The sequence below is a fragment of the Pogona vitticeps genome, chromosome 4 (assembly GCF_051106095.1).
Source record: "Pogona vitticeps strain Pit_001003342236 chromosome 4, PviZW2.1, whole genome shotgun sequence".
Taxonomy (NCBI): domain Eukaryota; kingdom Metazoa; phylum Chordata; class Lepidosauria; order Squamata; family Agamidae; genus Pogona; species Pogona vitticeps.
Genome location: NC_135786.1, coordinates 21,321,216 through 21,348,102, shown reverse-complemented (window position 1 = coordinate 21,348,102; position 26,887 = coordinate 21,321,216). Strand labels below are relative to the sequence as shown.

At 41.8% G+C, this 26,887-nt stretch overlaps 1 protein-coding gene across 2 annotated transcripts in view; it reads right to left on the bottom strand.

Moving 5' to 3' along the window:
• PEDS1 (plasmanylethanolamine desaturase 1) overlaps positions 1–26,674 on the bottom strand; it is a 47,629-nt gene extending 20,955 nt beyond the window's left edge. For both annotated transcript variants that reach the window (XM_020779495.3, XM_072996860.2), the window contains exons 1-2: positions 26,131–26,674; positions 13,022–13,141 (exon numbers count right to left, since the gene is read on the bottom strand). In XM_020779495.3, the coding sequence (XP_020635154.3) occupies positions 13,022–13,141; positions 26,131–26,494 (484 nt within the window). In that variant the 5' untranslated portion in view covers positions 26,495–26,674. The remainder of the gene's footprint in view (positions 1–13,021; positions 13,142–26,130) is intronic.
• Positions 26,675–26,887: the final 213 nt, after the last annotated feature.

Sequence of the window (26,887 nt, the reverse complement as noted above, 5' to 3'; positions counted from 1 at the left end):
TTACAATCTGCTGCCTCAGATACACAGGTGGCATCTACCATGCAATTCTATAGCCCAAATCTTCCATGTCTTGGTGCCCTCTGGATATTTTGGACTACATCTCCAAACAGTCCTGATAAAGGCTCATACAAGCTGGAAGTGACAGACCTTCTCAAAAGCAATTCCCAATTATGCCAATTTATTTATTTATTTGTTTGTTTGTTTGTTTGATTTCTACCCCACCCCACCCCTAGACAGTGTCTACTCGGAGTGGCTTATGAATACCATAAAATATTATAAAAACATCATGAACATTCAACAATTGAATCAATAATATAGTTTATTCAAGATGGGGGAATGAGAGGAAACAAGAAGAATTTGTTCTCCCCCTTAACATGTTTTGATCTACCATCAGGACTTACTGTGCTTTACTATCCCATCAATGTTTTGAAATCAAGAACATCTGGAGGGCAACATGATGGAGAAGATATTAGATGACCTAGATCATGGGCCTCACAGCAGGCACTGAGGGCTACATATGACATGCAAGTTGCATTCAAATATTGGCCACAGAGAGCACCACACAATCTCAGCTAACAATACCAGGTGTTTGGCCACAACAGTGGTTTCCAGACTTGATTTCCCAGATGTTCTTAGACTAGTAGAAATCCTGGTCAGCAGTTAGTGTTGAATGCCTCTGGAGGTTTTAGTCCAAAAACATCTGGGAAATCCTATCTGGGAACCACCAGGTTAGAGGAAAACTCAAGTAAGCATGCTCAGTCACCCAATTCCTGCACCACATGAGCTTTTTGAAACCCCAAAGAGGAATGCCCCTTCACAGCTTTAAGCAGAGATGGGAAACATTTGGGCCTCCAAATGTTCTGGCCTACACTAGGATAGCCAATGATTAAGGAAGTTAATGTCCAAAACCAATTGGAGGGGGCAAAGCTTCCTAGTCCTCATTTAAAACACTTCTACAGGGAAAAGAACTAACTTCAAAGAATAGCTTCTCCAACAGACACCATTATCCATGATATTTTTTTCAAGGGTCCCCAGTAGGATATTGGCAGACATCCAACTTCTTAAAAAGTTGTCTAAGACCATTAGTTATCTTTGACAGTCACTGTTAAAAGTAGACTGAAGTTTCTCCCACCTCATGCAATCACCAGGGCTGACAAATCAGCACCAATCATCTCATTTCGACTGAATCCCACTGCACTATAGGAGAGACCAAAGAAATTTTTTTGCCAGCAATGGAGACAAGGGTGCCAGATGTCAGGGGATGTGGTCAAAGTCTGCTCATATCACACAGGATACAACAGCTTTTTCCTGACCGGAGATGCAGAACAGGGTCCCCTAGTGTTTTTTTAATCATCAAGAAGCAGAAAACAGAAAAGGAATTGCATTTATTTCCTACAGACGGAGCATGTGCACAGTCTGTCAGTACTTACATGCCAAGCAGATGCACTCTGAAATCACTATCTGCCTGTGAGAGTGTCTAGATGAGAAATGATATGAGTTTAATCCTTTTATTTGAGAAGGAAGAGACTTCCATCTCAAGGTGAAATTGTTATGGACCAAGGTCAAGCAATATGTTGAGTACCATGTTTATAAACTGCAACTCCCAGAACTATTCATCATCCAATATGCTGGATAGGAATGGCAGGAGTTGTAGGCAAAGAACATATGGTGGGCTAGAGTTGCTCACTCCTGTTAGCAGAAATAGCAATATATTGAGACCTGCAGCTCCAAAATTAACCTGTAATTAGTGACATGCTACATTTCTGATAATTTTTTTTCAAAAGTTGCTCTTCTGATATTTGCCTTCGTACCTTTTCAGCCTATACGCTTTAAACGCATGGACTTTTATCCCATTTCTTTCAAGCAGTGTTAGAAAACTGCCTAGCAAAGGAACACTTACTGCAAAATAATTTGCAAATCCAGTGCTTGGATCTTGAACTTTGTCAACAAGTGGTGCAACAACTCCCCTGCTGTGGAACCTGTTGTGCCTCCTAGCTGCCGACTGTGTAATTAATGGTTTCAGTGTTCATTTTGACTACACCTCCATCAAAGCCACAACGCTATTTTAAGAGTTTTCAGAACAACCTCCCAACAATCACGAAAAGCCAAGAGATTCACTAGTACAACAGTATACCTCAGTAGCCACATTTGAGGGTTCACAATATGATTGGAGGGGAACTTGACAAAACAGCACAAGGAAATCTGGGGCTTTTAAGAACTTGCTGTTTTTTTTTTTTTTTTTTTTTACCTCAACAGAGCCAGACAGGGCAGTCTTGCAAAAACAGAAGCACCAGCAGTGGTCAGAAACCTTGTTTAAACAGAACCACCTCACCACTCTTATAATGATTTGCTACTAGTCAAATAATATTATCAGTAAGTTGTCAGCCTTATCCAATTGTAGTTGAACTGATAACAAGATAGACCTTTACCGTGGAAGTGAGAAGTACTTGCTATGAATTAATGTGCATAGCTAAATAGAGCTAGTCAATCTTCTATTTATATTGCTAAGATCTAAGACAAAAAAGAAAAAAAGAAAAACAAAGACACACAATCTCGGCTAAGGAAAGTAGTAGCACTAATGTAGCAGCACTCTGCACTCTCTTATGTATATATGACTCGAGTGGATAAAAATCAATGTTTTTTTTAAAAAAAATCTATTTAAATCATGATTCAAATTAAAAATCAATTGTAACTAAACTGTTAAAAAAAATCTCATTTTTCAATTTAAATGAGATACATATGCTACCACCCTGTTAATCAACTTATGTTACAGCTATGACAGAACTCACCTCCACAGCATTTGGAGTTAATGTAATCAGCATCACATGTACATATGCCCTGTAACAATTCAGTTCAGCAGCCACAATAGATGATAATAACTCTGAACGGAAGCCTTCACTATGGAAGCCAAAGAGTAAAACATCAGTCGGTCAATCTACACTAAAATCCAGTCTTGCATTTATTAGTGGAACAGCCTCAACTGGAATCCAAAAGCCAAATACCACAAGCCAACAAATGCTGCTCCCAGGGGGAGGAGAACTGAGATTCATTCATCGTGCAAAGTTGCAGAGAGTTCAAAGCACAGATTTTGAGACATTAATTGCAGTGACATTTCCCTAAAGTTAACTGTTTCATTTGAACTGAAGGGCACCAAAGCAATCATCTCTGATGTATAGAACTAAGAATGTGATCTGCCTGGCCTGCACACTGGGACCACACAGGACTTCCACAGATCACATTTTAATAAGATTCGTCACTGAAGCTACTAAAACTCTCTGTCTCTCCCAACTGAGAATACCAACAATTTACACTTGATCTGTTCAGAAACCAGTCATTTGAAGCTAAAAAAAATGTGTTGTATTTCAGGATGATAACATTTGGAGGGGGGGCACAATTTGCATGACACAGCAAACCAGGGATGAATGGGAACTCTGACTTATCATGAAAAAGCAGGCGTCTCTGGTCAGAATGACCTTTATAGACTTCTAGGAAAAATCAGAAGCCTGTTTTCATCACAACTGCTATTTACCCTGAAAGCCTTAATTCCTGTGTGAACCAAACATTTGTTCCAATCATATCAAAGTTCATCAAAATTATCAACATATAAAAAGTTATTCCATAGCTGGAAAGATTCCTGGCAACTTCAGCTTGCCTAATTCTACTTTGCTTCTGTGTTCCATAAGGATTAAAATAAGCTAAAGTTCTTAAAACCATGTAACATTTCAGCTAGGAGAAGACTACAGACACTATACTTAAAATACCGTATTTTTTGCACCATAAGACGCACTTTTCCTCTCAAAACAAGTGGGGAGAGAAGTGTATGCGTCTTATGGAGCAAATACTGTCCCCTCCACGCCACCATCGCTGGCTTCCGAGGCCTCCGGAGGCCTCAGCAGGCCCCGTGGGGGCCTCCCCCCGGCACCATCGCTGGCTTCCGAGGCCTCCGGAGGCCTCAGCAGGCCCCATCGCTGGCTTCCGAGGCCTCCGGGGGCCTCAGCAGGCCCCGTGGGGGCTTCCCCCCGGCACCATCGCTGGCTTCCGAGGCCTCCGGAGGCCTCAGCAGTCCCCATGGGGGCCTCCCCCAGGCCCCATCGCTGGCTTCCGAGGCCTCCGGAAGCCTCAGCAGGCCCCATCGCTGGCTTCCGAGGCCTCCGGAGGCCTCAGCAGGCCCCGTGGGGGCCTCCCCCCGGCACCATCGCTGGCTTCCGAGGCCTCCGGAGGCCTCAGCAGGCCCCATCGCTGGCTTCCGAGGCCTCCGGGGGCCTCAGCAGGCCCCGTGGGGGCTTCCCCCCGGCACCATCGCTGGCTTCCGAGGCCTCCGGAGGCCTCAGCAGGCCCCATGGGGGCCTCCCCCAGGCACCATCGCTGGCTTCCGAGGCCTCCGGAGGCCTCAGCAGGCCCCATCGCTGGCTTCCGAGGCCTCCGGAGGCCTCAGCAGGCCCCGTGGGGGCCTCCCCCAGGCACCATCGCTGGCTTCCGAGGCCTCCGGAGGCCTCAGCAGGCCCCATCGCTGGCTTCCGAGGCCTCCGGAGGCCTCAGCAGGCCCCATGGGGGCCTCCCCCAGGCACCATCGCTGGCTTCCGAGGCCTCCGGAGGCCTCAGCAGGCCCCATCGCTGGCTTCCGAGGCCTCCGGAGGCCTCAGCAGGCCCCGTGGGGGCCTCGCCCAGGCACAATCGCTGGCTTCCGAGGCCTCCGGAGGGCTCAGCAGGCCCCGTGGGGGCCTCCCCCAGGCACCATCGCTGGCTTCCGTGGCCTCCGGAGGCCTCAGCAGGCCCCGTGGGGGTCCCCCACCACCACCATCGCTGGCTTCTGAGGACCTCCAGGAGGCTTTCCACTGGTAAGGTGCTGCTTTTTACTTTTTTAAAAAATGTTCTGGGTGGGTTTTGTAGGGTAGATTTGGGCTGGGGGTATGTTTCTATGTTGCTTTGTGTTTTGGTAATTTTTTTTGCAGTCTCAGCATGGGACTTGCTCTGTTTATTTATTTTTACTTTATTTTTTGGTATTTAAATATTAGTTGCTGCTTTTTACTTTTTAAAAATGTTCTGGGTGGGTTTTGGAGGGTAGATTTGGGCTGGGGGGTATGTTTCTATGTTGCTTTGTGTTTTGGTACTTTTTTTGCAGTCCCAGCATGGGACTTGCTCTGTTTATTTATTTTTACTTTATTTTTTGGTATTTAAAAATTAGTTGCTGCTTTTAACTTTTTAAAAATGTTCTGGGTGGGTTTTGGAGGGTAGATTTGAGCTGGGGGGTATGTTTCTATGTTGCTTTGTGTTTTGGTACTTTTTTTGCAGTCCCAGCATGGGACTTGCTCTGTTTATTTATTTTTACTTTATTTTTTGGTATTTAAAAATTAGTTGCTGCTTTTAACTTTTTAAAAATGTTCTGGGTGGGTTTTGGAGGGTAGGTTTGGGCTGGGGGGTATGTTTCTATGTTGCTTTGTTTTTTGGTGATTTTTTTTTTGGCAGACCCAGTGTGGGACTTGCTCTGTTTATATATTTTTATTTTATTTTAATTTTCAGTATTTAAAAATTAAGTGCGTCTTAACGTCCGGTGCGTCTTATGGAGCGAAAAATACGGTATATCAAAAACATATGAAGACTGAACTTAAGTTGCAGGCAAATATTAAGTCAGAAAAATATATTTCATTTATAAACTTTCAGCTATAAAACTTAAAGAACTTATTTCAATCCAAAAATACTTATAGCCTAAAAGGCACAATACAAATGCAGAGTACAATATACAGTGGTACCTCACAAGACAAACGCCTCGCACCACGAAAAACTCGCAAGACAAAAGTGTCTTGTGATTTTTCCATGACTTGCAAGACAGCTCTTCCTATGGCTATGCTTCGCAAGAAGATTTTTTTTCCGAGTTGCAGTCATTTTTGCAATACAAAAAATTGCATTTGTCTTGCAAGGCATCTCATAGGAATGCATTGAAGGCAATGTCAATGCATTCCTATGGGAAACCGCACCTCGCAAGATGATCGTTTTCGCAGTACAAAACGACTCACGGAATGAATTGTTTTCATCTTGTGAGGCACCATTGTACAAAGTTCTTAGAAATAAAAATATATGGAAGTTGAAAACATTTAAGCATATTATTGGACACACACATAAAAACTATTCAACAACGTTCTCAGCCAGTCAAGCCAGCCATGTGCGAATTTTGCATCTATAGAGGAAAGTCCTCATTATCTTTGCTGCTGTTCTGCTGCCACTGATACATGCCTTCTGCTCTTGGATGTCCGTTATTTGTCCGGTCTCTGTGTTGTTGGGGTCCCAGCGTATGGCATGTGTGTATGTTGCTGTCTCGGCTCCCTATATACATTTCCCTCCTACTGTCAATACTTTCATTTTGCTAGGGGAGTTAATTACTGTTCATAATGAACCAATTTAGAGTGAAGCTCTGTGATTTGTTTAGCCACTTCTGCCATAAAAGAGGGGACAAGCAGCATTCATCCACAAACTGCTCATTCCCACAGTCACATCCAGTCATGTAGATCAGCGGTCCCAAACTTTTTTGGGACTTCAGACAAGCTGAGCCCCAGAGGAAGGTGGGGCACTCCCCTGCGCATGCATGCACTCTCGGGAAGCAGTGGAGGAGCGCCAACAGTTCCCCACCCCTTTGCGCATGCACAGGAGCACCTGCATGCCCCCGCATGCGTGCAACCACCCCTTCACTTGGGCAAATGTGTGAAGAAGTGGGGGAGCGCTCCCACTGGCGCTGGCACACGTGTGTTAGCAAAGCAGCTGTGGGGAGGGGAGTGCATGTGGGGGGCATGGGAGGTCTGTCTCCATGGCCTGGTCTGGCTCAGGCCACAGACCGGCACTGGGTTGCGGACCGGGGGTTGACGATCTCTGATGTAGATGCACCCCACTAAGTGAGGTCCTGGTGTGGTTGACCATTTCTGGACAGCTCATGGTAGCAGCTCAAATCTTTTCCAGCCAGAACAACACAGCAGACCAAATTGAGTCACTGAGAGGAAATTGTGAATCTTCTCCCTCTAGGACAAATACAGCAATTGCTCTCAAAATAAGATGTCTTCAATAAAATTAATACTGATAGAATTTATTCATCCAGATCAAAATGGGTTCTTACCAAAAAGACAACTAAGACACACTGACCGGTACCTACACAAAAACTCCAACCACCACCCACAGCAAAAAAGAGGCATAATCAAAACACTGGAAGACCGTGCAAATCGGAACTGTGAAGCTCAGTTTCTCAGCACCGAACTCAACCATTTGAATTGGGCCCTACAGACAAATGGCTACTCCAAAAATGAAATCACAAGAGCCATCAAACCAAGAAAACAACACCGAACTAAAGAAGAAAAACAGCCACCCACAAATAAAATATTTCGGCCATACATCAAAGGGGTCATGGACCGCATGGGGAAATTTCTGAAAAAACACAACCTACAAATAGTATTCAAGCCCATCACAAAAATACAACAAATGTTACAGTCAGCAAAGGACAGAAGGGACCCCCTCACCACTGCAGACGTATACTGGATACCTTGCAGTTGTGGCCAGGTATATATTGGAATCACAAAACAAAGCATCCACACCAGAATCAAAGAACATGAGAGACACCGCAGACTAAAACAACCAGAAAAATCTGCAGTAGCTGAACATGCTCTAAAACAACCTGGACATGAAATTCAAAATACTGTAATACTGGACAACACCAGCAATCATTGCGTTAGACTGCACAAGGAAGCCACTGAAATCCACAAGCACCAGCAGAACTTCAACAAAAAAGAGGAAAGTTTGAAACTCAACAAAACTTGGCTCCCAGCACTGAAAAATACAGCGTGAAAAGGTCAATGAACTCTACCCAGCCACAAGGACCAGTGATCACTACACACAAAATACCAGCTAACGACACCCATCAATCACAGTGATGGGTAGTCTCTCCTCCGTATCACAACAGTACACCCACAACAAAAACACACTGATCACCATAATCACCCATCTCCTGAAATGGACAAAAGCTGATCTCATAGTCATAAATACTCAACTCACAAACAAACTGCACCAGAACACAGAGTGCTACTCCTGTCCTCTGAAGATGCTGGCCACAGAGACCAGCGAAACATTAGGAAGAACAACCTTCAGAACATGGCCAAAGAGCCCAAAAACCCACAACAACTAATCTAAGGATAATTTTGGATATACTAGAATACTATGATGCAAAAGCAGGGAAGCAAATGGCACTATTATTCGTAGATGCCCAAAAAGCATTTGACAATGTAAGTTAACAATTCATGATACAACAATTAAGTTCAATGGAGTTTAGAGAGAAATTCATAAATCTAATTAAGACAATTTACAATAAACAGCAAAAATAATTGTAAACGGTGAACAGAACAATGATATCAATATTAAAAAAGGTACAAGACAAGCATGTCCTCTCTCCCCCTTGGTGTTTATATTGACTCTAGAAGTGCTTAACAGAAACGTGAGGCAAGATTCGGAAATTAAAGGAGCATAAATAAAAGTTGAGAACTACAAGCTACAAGCATTCTCAGACAATTTGATATTCATATTAGAAGATCCAGTGGAAACAATGCTGAAAGTATTAGGAAAAACTGAGGAATTTGGGGAAGTAGCAGGATTGAAAAAAAAACAAGAAAAAAAAACAAAAGTTATAGTTAAATATCTAACAGCCAATAAAAAAAGCCAATTATTAGAGATGTCAAACTTACAAAGAGCCAGATCAAATATTTGAGAATATACATAACTGCAAGTTGTACAACTATTAAGGAAGGCATCTACCTAAAACTATTTAAACAAATAAAAGTGGACTTGGAAAAATGGAAAAACCTGCAACTATCAATGCTAGGAAGGGTTGTGACAAATAAAATTCACATTTTACTAAAATTATTCTTTTTGTTTCAAAAGGTACCGATTAAATTAAAATAGAAAAGAAATACTTTGAAGAATTGAATAAGTTGAGTTCAAAGTTCATTTGGCAAGGGAAGAAAGCTAGAATTAAATTGCAAATGCTACAAGAATCTAAAGAAAAAAGAGGCTTTGGATTACCAGCTTGGGAATTATACTATCAAGGATGTTTTTTAATGTGGCTTAAAGAATGGATCACATTGAGGAATAAAAGGCTGCTTCACTTAGAAGGACCTGACCCACAATTGGGCTGGCATGCCTTTCTATTGTATGAGAAAGCAAAAAGCCATAGATATTTTCAAAATCATTATATCAGAAAATCTTGATTGATAACATGGGAAAAGATAAAAATAAAAATGTATACAAAAATACCAAGGTGGCTTTCACCTATGGAAGCATTTATCCACCTGAATCTCTTAAATTTTGAGGAAATCTTATCTAATAAGGATACTTTAGATTCAGAAGGGAAATTAAAACTGAAACAAGATCTTACAGACCAGGGTATAGGCATATCATGGGGGCCCTTAATGCAAATCCAAACTAGGTATGGAAAAGATGTAAAAATGTAAAAAGATCTAGGTATGGAAAAGATGTAAAAAATAAAAAAGATGCTTGACCAAATATATAAACTTCTTCTAAATTAGAAAATGGAAGATGAACAGGTGAAAGAAACAATAGTGCTGTGGGCTAAAAATTTGGGATACAATATTGAACTAGAGAAATGGCAGAAACTGTGTAATAGAAATCATAAAACAACAATGGTGACATATAAAGAGAATCTATATAAAAAGTTCTATAGATGGCATTTACCACCTGCTATATTAGCAAAAATGTTTCCTAATATGTCTAGTAAATGTTGGAAATGTGATCAAAAAGTGGGTACCTATTATCATGTATGGTGGACTTGTGAAAAAGCTAAAATATTTTGGACCAAATCACACATATGGTTGGTTAAAATGCTTTAAAAACATAAAGACTTTAAACCAGAATTGTTCTTATTAGGTTTCTTAGCAGAGGACATTGATAGACAAAATGTATATCTAACACTGCATGTTTTGACAGCACTAGGATTATATTTGCACAATACTGGAAAAATGAAGTAGTACCAACAGAAGAAAAGATAACCAAGAAGATTTTAGAGTGCGCAGAAATGGACAGACTTACACTGAGGATGAAGGAGAAAGAACATTCAGAATACTTTAAAACGTGGAATTTGTTCTATAAATGGCTAGAAGAACGGAGAAGGGATTAAGGCACCAGGACGGAATAACAGATAATTATAAGCAAAACCCATGTAACACGATGTTTATTAAGTGAACTAAACATCTGCCTCTGCAGATTTCTCAGTTATGCCCAAAGGCTACATTTTGTACAGCCCTCTGTTCACCACTCCGTATCTCACAACAACAATATTCCACTAGGTTAATCTGCAAGTAATCACAATCTAAGAAGCACAAAACACTCTGGGAACACAGTGAAATCACATGCTTTTGTGGAGTGCCACATCCAGTACCGCACTATAGTGTTTCTATCAGATAGTTCCAAGCATCTGAGCACCGGACATTGAATGCAACATACCGTATTTTTCGCACCATAAGACGCACTTTTTCACCACAAAACAGGGGGGTGGAAAGTCTATGCGTCTTATCGAGCGAAGAAAACAAATTATATTTTCCTGTTTTCTTCTCCTAAAAAATTGGTGCGTCTTATGGAAAGCTGCGTCTTATGGAGCGAAAAATACGGTATTTCATACAAACAATATTTCCAAAATATTAAGTTAATCAAATCACGTTTCTACATACGAAGCATTTGTAACTTGAGAAACAAGTCAGAGCTTTGAGAACCACATCAAATAAAGTGCTAAAAATCACAGGTGGTAGCATATGTGTCACAGCACAAGTACACAAAAATGAACTGGCAAGACAGTACTGGAAAAATGAAGGAACACCTACAGATCAAGAAATAATTAAAAAGATATTGGATTGCGCCGAAATGGACAGACTAACACTGAAAATCAAAGGAAAAGAAGATACAAAATATTATCAAACATGGGACTTATTCTATCAATGGTTAGAAGGATGTTGTATAGATTAGGAGGGTAATGTGTGTAGCAGTTGTTTTACAAATGGTCATAAGATGTACCCTGGTGACACGATGTTAAATCAATATGGTTGGATTTATATAATTAAAAAAAATTTAAAAAAATGAACTGGCAAGAAACATCATGAGTTAGGTTAAATGTAATTTTCTGCAAGCTCTATACCTCAATACTTAAAAAACAGGTGGTGGTCCTGCAACAATATATTTTTAACCACACACCCCATACATATTCATTTGGCTCATTAATCAAGGAAGTAAAGAACTAAATGTCATAACACCACACAATGCAATGTTAAGAAAAGAATTTCATGAGAAGCTGACACATTCAGTTAAATGATTCTATATGCTGGGTCAGTTCTTGCAATATCTCAAATTTCCAGTTTCTTTAGAATGATACCTATAGAAACTAGCAGACTTACATTTGAAATTATTCTTCAAACATATAAGTAACAGCAATGTCCTGTTTACTGGGCAAACAAACCCTTTTGCTCCAAATAGCATTTCTCAGAATTAAGACCGTGGTTTACTCCATGCCACCTTAATTATCACAGCAATGATATTTCCACATAAAAGAAATTCTACCTTCTTAAATGGCAATGTAAACAAGTAGCATGGTGAGATACACAGAATGAACCAGCAGACTGATCAGGCACAGAGTTAATATGACACCAAAAAACCCTAAGATTATGGTTTACTGTGTCCAAGCAAGCTGAGATTTTAAACCCAATAATAGAATCCTGGTTTGGGGATCTTGGCTTGTTTGGGACAATGAGCCATCATTCCTGGTATGGCCATCACACTAAACTATCACTGTCTAGTTTGCATGGAAAAGAAAGAAAAGCAGAAACAAATATGTCATGTCTCACCAATCACTTTTTCTTAAAATCTCATGTAACAAAAACAAAAAGCCCATTTTCTTCTGGAAAGGCTATGTATATGCTTACATGGATTCTGTTAATCTGTTTATCATTTACACAAAGAAAAACGTCTTTGATGGCACTTACTGGTGGTAAAAAAAATTCTTATAGAAACTCTGCATCTAACCTAGACTACTGCCGTGTCCCACAGAAGATACCTACTATTATGTGAGAACCACAGGTTTAAAATATCAGGGTCCAAATCCCATTGATAGAACTAAACCACACAGAACCACTGAACTAATGGAGCCTTCAATCTCAACTTTCCAACCAACAGACGAGTCAATAGTCCACTTATTTGGAATTAGTTGCAATCAGGATTTAAGCTCAGAGTTTATGGTTTATTCTCCCAGGTCAACATGAGCACTATATGAGCATTTCCCCATTTATGTTACAGAACAGTATCTACACAGGGCACTTGGTGACACACCTCCAAAATGGCCAGCACTAGTCCTCTTAAAACAGCAGGGGTGTGGAACCTTTCCCATCCAGGTGTCAGGCCTTCTCAAACTCAAGCACCTTGAAGGCCAGCACAGGCCCATGCCACTATTTGCTCCCATCATCATCCAATAAAATACATGCTGTAAAATGTCGAAACACATCAGTCTACATGCAAGTATTGATTTGTTATGATGGCTAGATTTATGTGCTGCTGTTATGGCAGAAGCAGCCCTGTTTATTGTAGAAGCAGCAGTCAAAAATGACTAATAAATCCATCAGATAAACAAATATGACTCAGTTTAATTCTTCAACTCAACCTTTCAACTTCTGAGTATATTTAACTTTAATTATAGTATCAACAAGTAATGTGTTATTAGTCGACATCTAGAGAGCTTCCTACATTTAATCTCTCATTACATTAACACACAGTTTCACCTAGATGTCACAGCTAATTTTATGAAAAACTAGGAAATTTATGTGAGGATGTAATCAAAGTTTAAGGATGTTGCCTCCAAATTCCACAACAGACATCTTTCTTCTAATCCTAATGCAAACGATTCTGTGTGGGGTTAACAGTGTCGTTTTGTTTCCTACTCACAACTTAGTACTTACAGAAAGTACGGCTTACTGTATTATAGCTAGCTCATACTTACATATCCCAATAATAATTGAGAAGGCATGTTCCAGTTTCAAGCAGAAGAGGAGCTTGTAGAAGTTGAAAGACATCAGAGAAAAACACAAGATGACACTAATCCATTCTTGCAGACGTTTTCCTGTTTAACAGAAAGGACAATTTTTATTTATACGCATTTGAACTGTCACAGCACTGAACTTCTTTCCCAGCAGAAACCTCTGGGAAGCCTACAAGCAATAAGTTGGATAGATGAGTCAATCCATTTATCCTATCAGTACACCTTGATTATTTCAACCAAGAGTCCTGCTTCTCAAATTTCAACATGAACAGCAATACTGTATCCAGAACTGGTACTATATCCAGAACTGGTCAGTATTTACAATTTAGGTATAAGAAATTATACCTTGTTTTCCCCAAAATAAGACCTAACCTGAAAATAAACCCTAGTTCTGTATGTTTTTCAGGATGCTCATAATAGAAGTCCTACTTTTTTAAAAAAGCCCCACTTAAGTGAAACCCCGGCCTCCACCATTGTGCAGCAAATGGAAGATGACACAACTGTACTGATTTGAATAAATGTAGATGACAAAAATAAAACATCCCCTGAAAATAAGCTCTAATGCATTTTCGAGCAAAAATTAATATAAGACCCTGTCTTATTTTTGGGAAAACAGGGCAGTACCACTGATAGGCAAGACTGCACTCATTTGCATGAGCTCTCCACTTCAGATAAAGTTCTGTATGCATAGTGATGGAGATTCACTCCTCTACTACACAAAGATAATTGCAGCCCCAGCAACTGAAGCAACAAAGGAAGTATTCTGTTTACTCATGGGCAAAGTATGCATAGGTTGTTATACCTAGGCAACAGATTGTCCTACTGTTGCTCTCCCCCCACCCCCCGGTCCAGAAAAGCAGCTCAAACTAAAGTGAACAGACTTTTATTAAAGCCAGTGTTCCCTGTACAAATACTGAAGTGTTAGCGGTACAACAGGGCTGATTACAAAACTGATAACAGGTGACTGGTAAAACAGAAAAGCGTATGATCACAATATAGTTATTATTCCAGGTCAGTTGTGGCAACCAAGCCAGTTGACACCCACATTCTGCACTGGAGCAACTGCACTCTGAGTGGCAAAATCCACAAGGAACAATTAAGATATAGGAGACATGGCACTTGTCACGTCCCACAGGAAACTATGCTCAACCTGTTTCTTAACATAACTTTGTCATTTCAGGTCGAAGGTCAAGATTTTCCAAACTTAGTCACCTAAGAACTCATCCCTTATACATACGTATGTCCAAGTGAAATTCCTAATAATGTCCAAAGGACGAGACTGAATTTAAAGTATAAAGTGTCTAGATTAGGAGAGACAGCATATACTTATAGTGCTATTGAACCTTCATTGATAACTATTAGTACTCTATAAAGACTGTGTTCTGGCAAAAACACATTTTAAACATACATATTGCCTATTTAATTTGCATTTAGGATGATGTCAACCTCAGCTTTTTTTACACTGTGCACAAATGTTATCAATTTATTGCATTCATGATTCATGCTGAGCCTTTTTATTCAGAAAACTGAACACAGCCAACTTGCTCAATTTCTTAGCTTGTCTCCCTTTTGCAAGTAGTCAGCCTTTCTAACTTTGCTCAAGGAAGTGTCTATCAGCTCCTTGTAGAAGTATAAATCCTTCTGCTGGCCCAGAATCACATTGTCAAATATTCAGGAGGAAACTGGCCCCTGTTCCTGAATGTAAGAAGCTATTTGGTGAATCAGAGCTCATGGTTGCCATCTTTACTGATCCTTCTTGTCCCTGCTGTTGTCTAGAGACTCACTTCTGATTATGCTATACCCTCGTGATCTGTTCCACAGATATTCAGAGCAGGGCATTTGCATGCCACCCACAATGTGGAACACCTTGCCTCCTGATATCAGACTTAAAATGGCAGTTCTTATATGTCTCCTGTTTTTACAAGCCTTCTTGGTGTAGCTCAACCAACAACATATTTTACTTTTTTTGGCTCATATAATTATACATCGTATGTTTCATGTTTGTTGCACACCACTGTGAATCCTTTACTTGTAAGCATTCTACAAAAATATTAGCCAACAAGACAGAATACAGAACTATCTGGTTATGTTTTGCTTGGCCAGTCATGTGCATATATTCATTTCCCTTCCAGCAGCACTCAAAGATTCTACACTAAAATCTAGGGTAAAGCTACAAATTGACTAATGGCCATGTAGGAAAACAGCTGCAGAGCCAGAGACTGGGAGTTCAATTCCCCATTGTGCCTCTTTAAGTGTAAAGCTACCCTGTGTAGCCTTGGGCAAGCTCCACAGTCCCAGGGTACCCCCAGAAGATGGGAATGATAAGCCACTTCTGAGTACTGTATACTCTACCTGGAAAACCCTCAAAAGAGTTGCCATAAGTCAGAACTGACTTGACAACATATGGTTATTAGTGTTATTACATGCGAAAACAATACAGTTGCTAGTTTAGGAACTAGAGTTTCCCACACATTGCTATTTTCTTTTCACAAAGAACAAGTTTTCTACCAAGAGTTCAACATTTTTGTAATATTCACACCTATGACACCAGACTTGGTAAGTGGTCACCAGTTGAGCCTCAAGGACATGTCTATCCAGCTAGGCTGGAATGAGCCACTTAGCAAGTGCTAAACAGCACAAGAAACTTGAGAACCAAAGAGCATTAATGCACTGTGCTACCATGTTTCCCCAAAAATAAGACAGGGTCTTATATTAATTTTTGCTCCAAAAATGCATTAGGGCTTATTTTCAGGGAATTTTTTTTTCATGTACAACAATCTACATTTATTCAAATACAGTACAGTCGTGTCATCTTCTGGTTGCTGCACAATGGTGGGCAGGGTTTCACCTAACTGTGACTTATTTTGGGGGTAGGACTTATATTAGGAGAATCTTGAAAAATCATACTACGGCTTATTTTCAGGTTAGGTCTTATTTTCGCGAAAACAGGGTATCTCAACCTTCCAGATATGACATTTCAGCCCACAAGCCATTTAAGGCTTTTAAATATGTTTTTTTAGCTGATAGCAGCTGTTACAGTCGCAATCACTAAATGCTGCAATTCATTTTCATTTTCCTGAAAAAGTAATCATCATCTTAGAACTGCAGAGCAGGAAAGGACCCTCTCAAGGAGGCATAATATGGAAGTGAATTCCCAAACTCTGGCTCCACAGCCAGATAGCTAAAACACTGAGCTACTTAGCTACTTAATAACAATTACCCTGGGATGAAAGGTAGAAAAAGTTCCCTTTCAATAATATTAAGATATTGAAACTGCTGTTGCCAAGGATAATACCATCAAATGAATTGTAAAACACGTATACAGCAGCTCAGAACACATTCTTGGAGAATTTTTAACATTCTAAATCCTAACAAAAAACAGAGATATTCCTAAGAAGTATGGAAACAAGGTTCTTTCAAGAGAAAATCATACTTTGTGTTGTCCCACTGAAATCAATTGGACTCATATCAACCACAATTAATTCCTAATGGTTTTAAGGTATATGCAAAGTTTGACTGACCTGGGAAGAGATGCATAATAACTGAAAAGTTAAAATGTCCATTAAATACAAAATAGCCGGTTTCAAGTACCTACATCAGTGGTCCCCAACCTTTTTAATGCCAGGGACCGGTATTGTTAAAGACCATTCTTCCAAGGACCGGGGGGGGGGGGGGGCTTGCCGCCACCAGTGTCCATGAATGGGGGTGGTGTGGGGGGCGTCCATGCATGGGGGTACTTGTTATGCAGTAGTATGTTATGCCATCATTTAAAGTGCCTCTGAGGAATCCCAAATAAAGATCAGCTATGCTAGTAGGTCCATTCTGACATATTCTTAGTCACATCCTACAGCAGAAGCCATGGTCCACAGAGAGCTTTCAAAGCATCAGAGGGATCTCATTGTTAAAAATGGTACCAGTCAGAAGAAGGATATAAAAGAATTTCCAAGGCATTAGATATGCCATGGAACACAGTGAAGACAGTCATCATCAAGTGGAGAAAATATTGCACAACAGTGACATTACCAAGAACTGGATGTCCCTGCAAAATTAATGAAAAGACTAGAAGAAAATTGGTCAAGTCAGGGAGGCTGCCAAGAGGCCTATAGCAACATTAAAGGAGCTGCAGGAATATCTGGCAAGTACTGGCTGTGTGGTACATGTGACAACCATCTCCCGTGTTCTTCATATGTTCGGGCTATGGGGTAAAGTTGCAAGATGGAAGCCTTTTCTTACGAAGAAAAACATCCAAGCCTGACTAAATTTTTCAAAAACACATCTGAAGTCTTCCAAAAGCATGTGGGAAAAAGTGTTATGGTCTGATGAAACCAAGGTTGAACTTTTCAACCATAATTCCAAAAGATCTGTTTGGTGCAAAAACAACACTGTGCATTACCAAAAGAACACCATACCCACAGTGAAGCATGGTGGTGGCACCATTATGCTTTGGGGCTTTTTTTCTTCAGCTGGGACAGGGACCTTAGTCAAGCTAGAAGGAATTATGAACAGTTCCAAATACCAGTCAATATTGGCACAAAACCTTCAGGCTTCTGCTAGAAGCTGAACATGAGGAGGAACTTTATCTTTCAGCATGACAACCACCCAAAGCAAGCATCCAAATCAACAAAGGAACAGCTTCACCAAAAGAATATTAACCTTTTGGAATGGCCCAGCCAGAGCCCACACCTGAATCTGACTTAATATCTGTGGAGTAATCTGAAAAAGGCTGTGCACAGGAGATGCCCTTGCAATCTGAGATTTGGAGTATTTTGGCAAAGAAGAGTGGGCAAATATTGCCAAATCAAGATGTGCCATACTGATAGAATCATACCCAAAAAGGCTGAGTGCTGTAATAAAATCAAAAGGTGCTTCGACAAAGTATTATTTAAGGGTGTGCACACATATGCAACCATATTATTTCAGTTTTTTATTTTTACTTCCCTCCACCTAAAAGATTTCAGTTTGTTGTTCAACTGAGTTGTACAGTTCATAGGTCTCATTAAAGGTGGAAAAAGTTCTGAAATGGTTTATCTTTGTCTCAATTTTTTACATCAGACAATTGACATTTTAACAGGGGTGTGTAAACTTTTTATATCCACTCTATTTGTTTGACCTTTTTTAGTATTTATATGCTCACTTGGGTTAGCCTTAATCACTTGGGTTAGCCTTAATTTTGTCTTTTAATGTTGTAAGCTGCCTTAGTTCCTTTCAAGGAGAAAGATGTGGTAAAGACATTTCAGACTACAATCTCCATCATTCCCAAATATTAGCCATCCTGTCTGGGGTACAATCTGGACCAATTAGTTTTACAAAAGACTTGCCTTCGCAGGAGAATCATCAAAGTTACATTAAAAAAAACCAACACCTCCACATGTTTTCAGAATGTGCACACCCAACTGCACCAGTGCCAAGTTCTACATGAATGGAAGAATGCTTCCAGATTAGTTTTTTTTATTGTGAATTCATTCTGCCTCAAACATTCAGTTTTACTAGGGAGAGGCCAGTGTTGAGGTCTCTCATTTGTAACCCTACCCTATTTTCTCAGTTTCTTCTGTCTCATAGCCTAGAAACACTATATTTAAGAGAGAAAAAAATTAATACCTTGTCTTGTTGCAGGCAATCTGGAAGGCAGGGGAAGGCAGGCAACTGGGGCATGGGGGGGTTGCACGCATGTGTGCGTGTTTTGGAAGGGGAGAAGGCTGCAATGGGGTCCCTGCTTCCAGGCAAGCAACCTGGAAGGCAGGGAAAGGCAGGCAACTGGGGCGGGGGGGGGGTTGCGCGCGCGCGCGCGCATTTTGGAAGGGGAGGAGGAGGCAATGGGGTCCCTGCTTCCAGGCAAGCAACCTGGAAGGCAGGGAAAGGCAGGCAACTGGGGCGGGGGGGAGGGGTTGCGCGCGCGCATTTTGGAAGGGAAGGAGGAGGCAATGGAGGTCTGTGCTTCCAAGCAGGCAAGAAGGCAGGGGAAGACAGGCGATTGGGGCGGGGGAGGGGGTGCGTGTGCGCACGTTTTGTAAGGCGAGAAGGAGGCAATGGGGTCCATGCCAGGGAATGGAAAGTCAGGCGATCCGGCAGGCAGGTGTGTGTGTCTGTTTGTTTTGGAAGGGGAGCAGGCGGGCGGGCGGGGGGGCAGAGAGCCATGTCCACGGCCCAGTTACAGGAAGCTCAGGGACCAGCACCGGGCCGCGGACCGGGGGTTGGGGACCCCTGACCTACATGTTTCTCAGTTCAAACTGGTACATAGTCACTGTCACTTAAACTGATACACAGTTCCAAAGCAAACTAAGCAATACACTTGGAACAGAACTACATATTACACAGCAGAAACATGGAACCATGCCTGCTGTCAGTTTGTATATCCCCCTCTGACATTTAGTTATGTACATGCAGTGCAATATTGGTGCACCCAGTATTTTTCCACTCAAACAGCAGCTTATAAATTGAGCAGAAAGGTAAATCAGAAAACTACTGAGTGTATTTATTTATTTGATTTATATCCTGCCCATCTGGTCTGGTTGACAACTCTGTGTATCAGTTTAAGTAACAACACCACTGTATATTCCTTAACTGGCATGGGAAGACAGTAGCCATACAAACCCCTTAACATGCTTGGAAGTCACAGAAGAACTCAGTAAGAAAGATAACCCAGTGAGCTACCACTGTGAGAAGGCAAAACCCAGTGGTGAGCATTCATCACCGCTGCCTAAAGATGATGGGAGTTGCAAGTCAACAAGATCTGAAGGGGCTGCCTTTGCCCACCCCTGGTCTTGCTTAATGTTTCTCAAATAGTCTAAACTCACACTTCCTTCTCCTACCCTGGCTAGCACAGACTATGAGCTTCAGCACCATTTGTACAACTTTGGACACCGAGAGGAGAAACATAGGCTACAAGACCGACCAACCAACTTACTTATTTGTTTGTTTATTGGGCTTATAACCTATGTTTCTCCTCCCGAAAGTGGGACTCACAACAATATATACAAAAAATTAAACAGAAGAATACAACTGAAACGCAAGATAAAAAGAGCAGGGCCTGCCTGGCCTATGTGGGCAGGGAGTTCTTGATTCTGGGAAAGGCCCTTGCAACAGCGATCTCTCTCATGTCCCCGCCATGTCTCTAAGAATAATGGGACTGAGAGAATGCCCTTTCCTGGAGACTTCGAAGCCCAGTCTCCTTTGGGAAAATAGGATCCTTCAGAAAACTGAACTGCACACAATGATCCACCACTGGAAGGAAATATGGATAGGGCAAAAGTAACGCATTAGTAGGAGAAGAACAAAACATGATTGTATTGCTTCCCCTCTAAACACGTAACAAAAATAAAACAAACTATTAGCTCTGTTTGAAGCATGTGATTATTTTAGAAAGCTACAAGTCTTCACAAACTTTATGTGGCAGAGCATGAAGGTCCATTACAAAAGCAAACTGAATTTATCCTCATCTTGTTAACCAGATGCACTATCCAAAAATCACTACTTTTAATTTACACACCATGAGTAATGGGGTATTTCACATGGAAATCTATTTCTTTTCTTTTTTTAAAAATCACATCTGTAGTGATGTTGGTATATTACTGCAATTCCAATTTTGCAAATGCAGCTGCTGAACTTCTAAGATAATTTGGGGTCATCCTGGCTAGGCAGGGATTTTGAGTAAGAATCCAGAGAATCAAGACTAAGCCTTTATTCACCAAGGACCTGACAGCTATCTGTGGTCAACAGCTAAACTTTATTAAGAGCAAATAAAGAATGGAAGGCAAAACCCCTTACATTTTACCTCCACCTAGCAAATCCTGCTATAACATTCACATCTATTTCTTGTGTCTGGGTCTAAAAGAAGGGAACCAGGCATCACCTTCTCAAAATACTTGATCTGATCTGGGAACCAAGTGTTCATCCCTAGTTTAAGCCTCTTTGATGACTTATAAGATTGGACATTAAATTCCTTAATTAAAGGAAGCAAAAAGGTTCCAAATTATGCTCTGACCTTGAACAAGGCATCTTGCTGCACTTTTAAATCAACTTAGCATTTGGGGAAACGCCAGCTCTTTTATGTGTGTTCATTTTCTGGAAGAGAACCAAAGCAGCCACAAACTTGCTTTCACAACAGTGGTTGTCAACTACTGGCCCTCCCATTGTTCTGAGTTTCAGCTTCCAGAAGCCCTAGGGCAGCATGGGCAAATGGTCAGGAATCCCGAAAGCTTTAAGCTTCAAGCATTACAATAAGGAGAGAACTACCACTTTATCCTACTAGATTTCATACTCCTTGCAAAATCCTCCAAAAACTGCAATTGTGCATGAAAACTAATGCTCTAAGGTAAAGGTTCCCCTTGACATTTAGTCCAGTCGTGTCTGACTCTAGGGGGCGGTGCTCATCCCTGTCTCCAAGCAGTAGAGCCAACATTTGTCCGTAAACAGTTTCTGTAGTCACGTGGCCAGTGTGACTAGACACTGAATGCCATTGCCTTCCCACCGTGGTGGTACCTATTTATCTACTCTCATTTACATGCTTTCGAACTGCTAGGCTGGCAGGAGCTGGGACAAGCGACAGGAGCTCACTCCATCGTGTGGATTCGATCTTACGACTGCTGGTCTGCTGACCTTGCAGCACAGAGGCTTCTGCGGTTTAGCCCGCAGCGCCACCACATGCCACTTAATGTTCTAAAAACAACTTGCAAATATATTAAAATGTGGAATATGTAGAACTGACTTTTGTACAAATAAGGGTTTGTTCCAAAGTAAATATGTAAACAGTTAATTACCTATGTTGAGAACAAGTCATCTCCTGCTGATCAAGTAAACTTCAGGAAATGACTCTTGACTACGTTGATCTCACATGTGAGTATCTGTTATGCAATGACTGTACTTGCATATTAGTCTCAAAAAGCTTAAAACAGGATACCTAAGTTTTTCAAACTGCAGTCAAGACTCTAAACAGATTAAAAGTGTCTAAGACACTGAAACAGAAGTCCTGATTTAAGTCTTGTTTTCTGTACACCAATTCAACAATGGCAAGATGAGAGTCTGAAAAAGAGTTAAACCAGACTGCACTTACAACTGCATCCACTGACGTTTGGTATTCAGTGAGGCCAGGGATGGGTGTGACTGGCTTTAAGTGCAGCAGCAATCTGACCTAAAAAGCACATTTACTGGCCTTAGCCATATGAGACAGGAAAAGGAAGTATATGACACTTTCTGAACAAAAGAAGGATTCAGATTCACATGTTAGAGGCTGGTCAAGGCAGAACAACTACATGCAGCCTGAGGAAAAATGCAGCCTACATTTCTGAACACCAGAAATTTAAAAAATGTTCTCAAACTACTAGTGCAACAGCTATCTGTTAAAACAAATACTTGCAATGGGCAGCTATGTCTGTTCCAGTAAAACATCAAACACCTGTGTGGCATCTTTAAAGCCAACATATTTACTACGGCACAAACTTTAATGGAACTTCCTCAGCAGCATGAAGAAGTCCAATTTCTACAGAGCAGCTATGTTAGTCAGTTACTGCAAACTATCAAAGAATCATTTGGTCTTTTTACAGCACAGCAGTTCCTATCTTTGGGCCCCAAGATGTTCTTGGACTAAAACTCCTAGAAGCCTTCACCACTAGTTGTACTGGACAGGATTTCTGGGAGCTGTAGTCCAATAACAACTGGACATTCAAGGCTGGGAATTACTGAACCAACGGATGTATTATGGCATGGGCATTTTGTGGCACACAGCCCAGTTCCTCAGATCCATAACTCTTTGAGGCTATACTGTTCCTACGATTAGGGGATGGGGTGTTTATGACAAGGCTAGAATAAATTGACCTATACAAAGTACTCACACAGGCAAATGTATGAAGGAAAAAAAAAACAGAAACCCCAGTCCTCAAAAAGGAAGCTGTCAACTTTTGGAAGAGACTACACTTCTAACATGACCGGCCATTCTGACAACATTTTGTGCAGCTAGCTACCTAGGAGACTGAAAGCACATTTATCTGATAGTCATATGGTTTGGGACAAGGAAATGGGCCTTCCAATCAAATCAGCATCTGGTTTCATAGGAAAGCTGAAATATCTGTCTCAGCCCTCCAGGTCAGGTTGTTCAAGCTGTTTCACAGCCTTCTGGGAAGCTGCTCTGGGATACAAATAACAAAGGGCAGGTCTGTTCTTGAAGCAATAATGAGTTCTCAACGGTTCAGATTTCCTGTCAGAAACACTGACAGGATTTGTTTTGCCCATCACCAATACTCTGCCCTTTAAAAAACAAAACAAAAAAACCTTATCACACCCCAAACTAGAACTGCAACACTAAAGCTATAAGACCTCCTCCTCAACAATCCTGGACACCTGAAACATAGCAAAGGAGAAGTTTAAATAATGTACTACCCTCAATTTTTAAAGTATTATACACACTGATGTGCTACAAAAAATCAAAACAAAGGTATTCAAGAAATAGCAGGTGTATTTTAGTCTGAGCTTTTATGAATGCTACAAACATATGGTTTAAATAACTCTGACATACTATATAAAAATAACTGCTATGGAAAGTTCTTTTGTGTCTGGCAAAGATTACTCGTACTCCTTGCCATAACTAGAAGTGAAACTGCTGGCAGGGTGAAGTCCTCTTTTATTGCACCCTCTTAATAAGAACATTAACATTCAATTGCCATAGTCTTGCAAAACATTCGACCTTAAAGCTTTGGGATGGGTTAATTTTCTTAATGTTCGTAACATTTTACTGGAGGCATCAAAATCCAGTAATAACAAATCCAACGTTTCCGCAAGACACAGGCTATAATTTTTTGGCAAATCTCCAGGGAAAGAGCTGCCAAGCTGAGCCAGAGGGTGTCAGAAGATAAACAATTTGCATCATTAATTCAGACTAGTTATCAGAAAGTTAAATAAAGTAGCATTCATCAGTGTGAGAGTTCACAATGATACTTGTCATTCAGGCTTCAGAGAAGCACTTCACCTGTCACAGAGCAAACCCAAATCCAAGTTGCTACCAGGTATATACCCCATAGAAAACCCAATTTCTTATTAAAAAACAACAAACGGCATCATGCCAAGTACTTGCTGCATTTTCAAGACTAGTTCACACGTTCACAGATTTAATGTTAACTGCAAAATTATAATTAGAGTCATCATACCATTCTTATTTACTTATGTAAAATATTTGTAGCCTGCTTTTCTTCTTAAAAGGACCCAAGGTGGCTTACATTATTAAAAGACAATATTAAAGCTAACAACAGTGAGTATACACATTTTTAAAAGGGTCAAAGAGATACAATGCAAAAATCATAAGCAATGCCAAAAGACATTCAAAGGAGTAAGGTACAACAATCCATTTAAAACCCCCACTCAGGCAGCCAGTCACTCCAGGAAAACATGCTTGAAAAGAAATGTCTTCTCCTGCTTGCAGAAGGACAGCAAAGATAGACTATCACTATTATTATGTGCTGTCAATTCTGCCTTATACAGACCTTATACAGATCTATACACATTCCCTTCTCCTGGGGGTGCTCTGGAATTGTGTAGCTTGCCCAAGGCTGGCTCTTTGCCAGATACCCAATGCCATCATACAATTAGGGATATCCTGGTCAGCTAACCAAACCTGCTTGCCAGCCAAACGAAAGAAGTGAGCATTAAGAAGTCACCTTTTCTATCATGTCACAGACCCATCAACAAGGGAAGGCAGGTATCAAAAAAACGCAGTGTGGTTGTAGCGGCTACATCTGAACTGCAATATAGAAAAATGTAGATTTAAGGCCCCCATTCAACCATGAAGCTCACCTTGGTTTAGCAAGTTACCCTTCCTATAACCTCCATCTTCAAATCTACTGACACTGGGATTATTCCCATGACAAGATTTACTTATTTATTAGAGCTTTGGGGGGCTGACAATGGTGGCCTCCAAAACTTTTAGTGCAATGTTTTATTGTTTTTAATGTTGAATTAAAATATCTTATATTTTAAATTTATTTTATACATCCTTGTAATCCACCCTGATATAGGTTGGTTGATCTCTCTCTCTCTCTCTCTCTCTCTCTCTACACACACACACACACACACACACACACACACACACACGTTTAAGCAAAATAAATTAATAAATAAAGCAGAAAGTGAGCCAGGTGAGGCATCGTAATCTCAGGACAGACAACATAGAATTAAAGTACAAAAATACTACTTTGCAGTTAAAACTTTACAGAAAGTGTATGTGCATGTACAAGTTGCAGTTTACATGAAATTAACGAATCCACTGGTTTAAGACATTCAAAATGAAACCCGGACTGTGAAACTTGTTTCTGGTATTCCTGGAGGCAAACTACACTGTACATTTTTACTAACCTTTAAAAACAATGAAACATTAGTTTCTCTTAAATTTCAAACAGCTTACTAAACTTCCATTTTAAATATTTTTTTTAAAAAAAGAGGGTTGAATTATACCTAAACGGAAACACAGGTAAGTGTGATGATTTCCCAAAAATCAGACGAAGGATGAGCCCAAAAAGTTTGGGAACCACTGAATCAGACTAATTTTTAATTAACTAAAAAAATCAAAATCAAAGACCAGCATTTCCTTCTCTAAAATTTATCGTTACTTAAAGGTCGGTAAACCTCCACCTTCCTATCTACAACCCAAGTTTAAAACGCCACCTTGTCAAATCAACTACCAAGATTAAAAAGAGGATAAATAAAAACTCCACTGACAGGAAGCCTCCGTGCAGGGCAGATCGCATGATGTCGGGGGAAACCTTCCCCTGCCCTCACGGCCCCTGCCTTGCCCGTTCACACGTTCGTCCGACACCGCTCGTGAAATGCGCAACAATGCAAGGTGGCGCGAGTAAAAAAAAAGGACGTGGGAACCAGGCCCTTCTTCACTTCTCGGGCTGGGCGAAGAAACTCCCCCCCATTTCGTGAGGCAGAAAGAAGCCAATCCGAGCCAGCCGTGCGCGAAGCGGCCCGTTAACTCGCCCAGAAAAGCTGGAGCCCCACCCAAGCCGAGCACGCTTCGCCCGGAGGCGGATACCGGCCGGCCAGCCCCGCCGCCCCCTTCCCTCCCGGGTCTCCCTCTTTCTCACCGGGCGAGTAAAGCTCCGCAAGCTCGCGGGCTCCAGCGTGCTGAGCGCCCCAGCGGGGACAAGCCGCCGCCGCCGCCTCCGCTTCTTCCCGGGCAGCTGACGCAGCGGCGGCCTCGGCTTCGGACGCCGACGAGGAGGACGACGACGCCGGCCCGCCCGGCTTGCTGCTGCCTTCAGCCGCCCGGGGTTGACCGCGCTGGGCCATGGCCCTGACGCGGCCTCGCTCCTCCTCTTCTTCGTCCTGCGGCTCTCGCAAGCCGGCCTCGTCCTCGAGCTCCGGCCCGGCGGCTCGCCCTCCAGGGCCGACGGACCCGGCCGGCGCCAGCAACAACGACGAAGGCGGTGGCGGCGGCGGGAGCAGCATCTCAAGGCGACCCGCCTCAGGGCCAGCGCGGGCTACTCGCGGACCCCCAGACGGTCCCCAGCCGAAAGAGGCGTCAGGCCGGGGCCACGCCCCTCCTGGGGGAGGAGCCGCCCAATAGGAGGACGCGGCTCCTCGGCCAATGGCGTCAAAGGCATGGGGGCGAACGTCTGCCCGGCCGCTTCAGGCTCCGCCCACTCTCTTTTGGGAGGCGTGTATGGGGGGGAAGGACACGCCTTCTCTTGCCCCTCCCGCGGCTAGGAGCAGGTTGGCCGGGAGCAGACCACGTGGAGCCGCCCCTAGTGCTGCTGGCTGGGGGTGGGTGGGTATCGGTTACACGTGTAACTGCAGAAGCGTGTCGCCGGCTTCAAAGGGAGGGAATTGTACAGTCGTAGC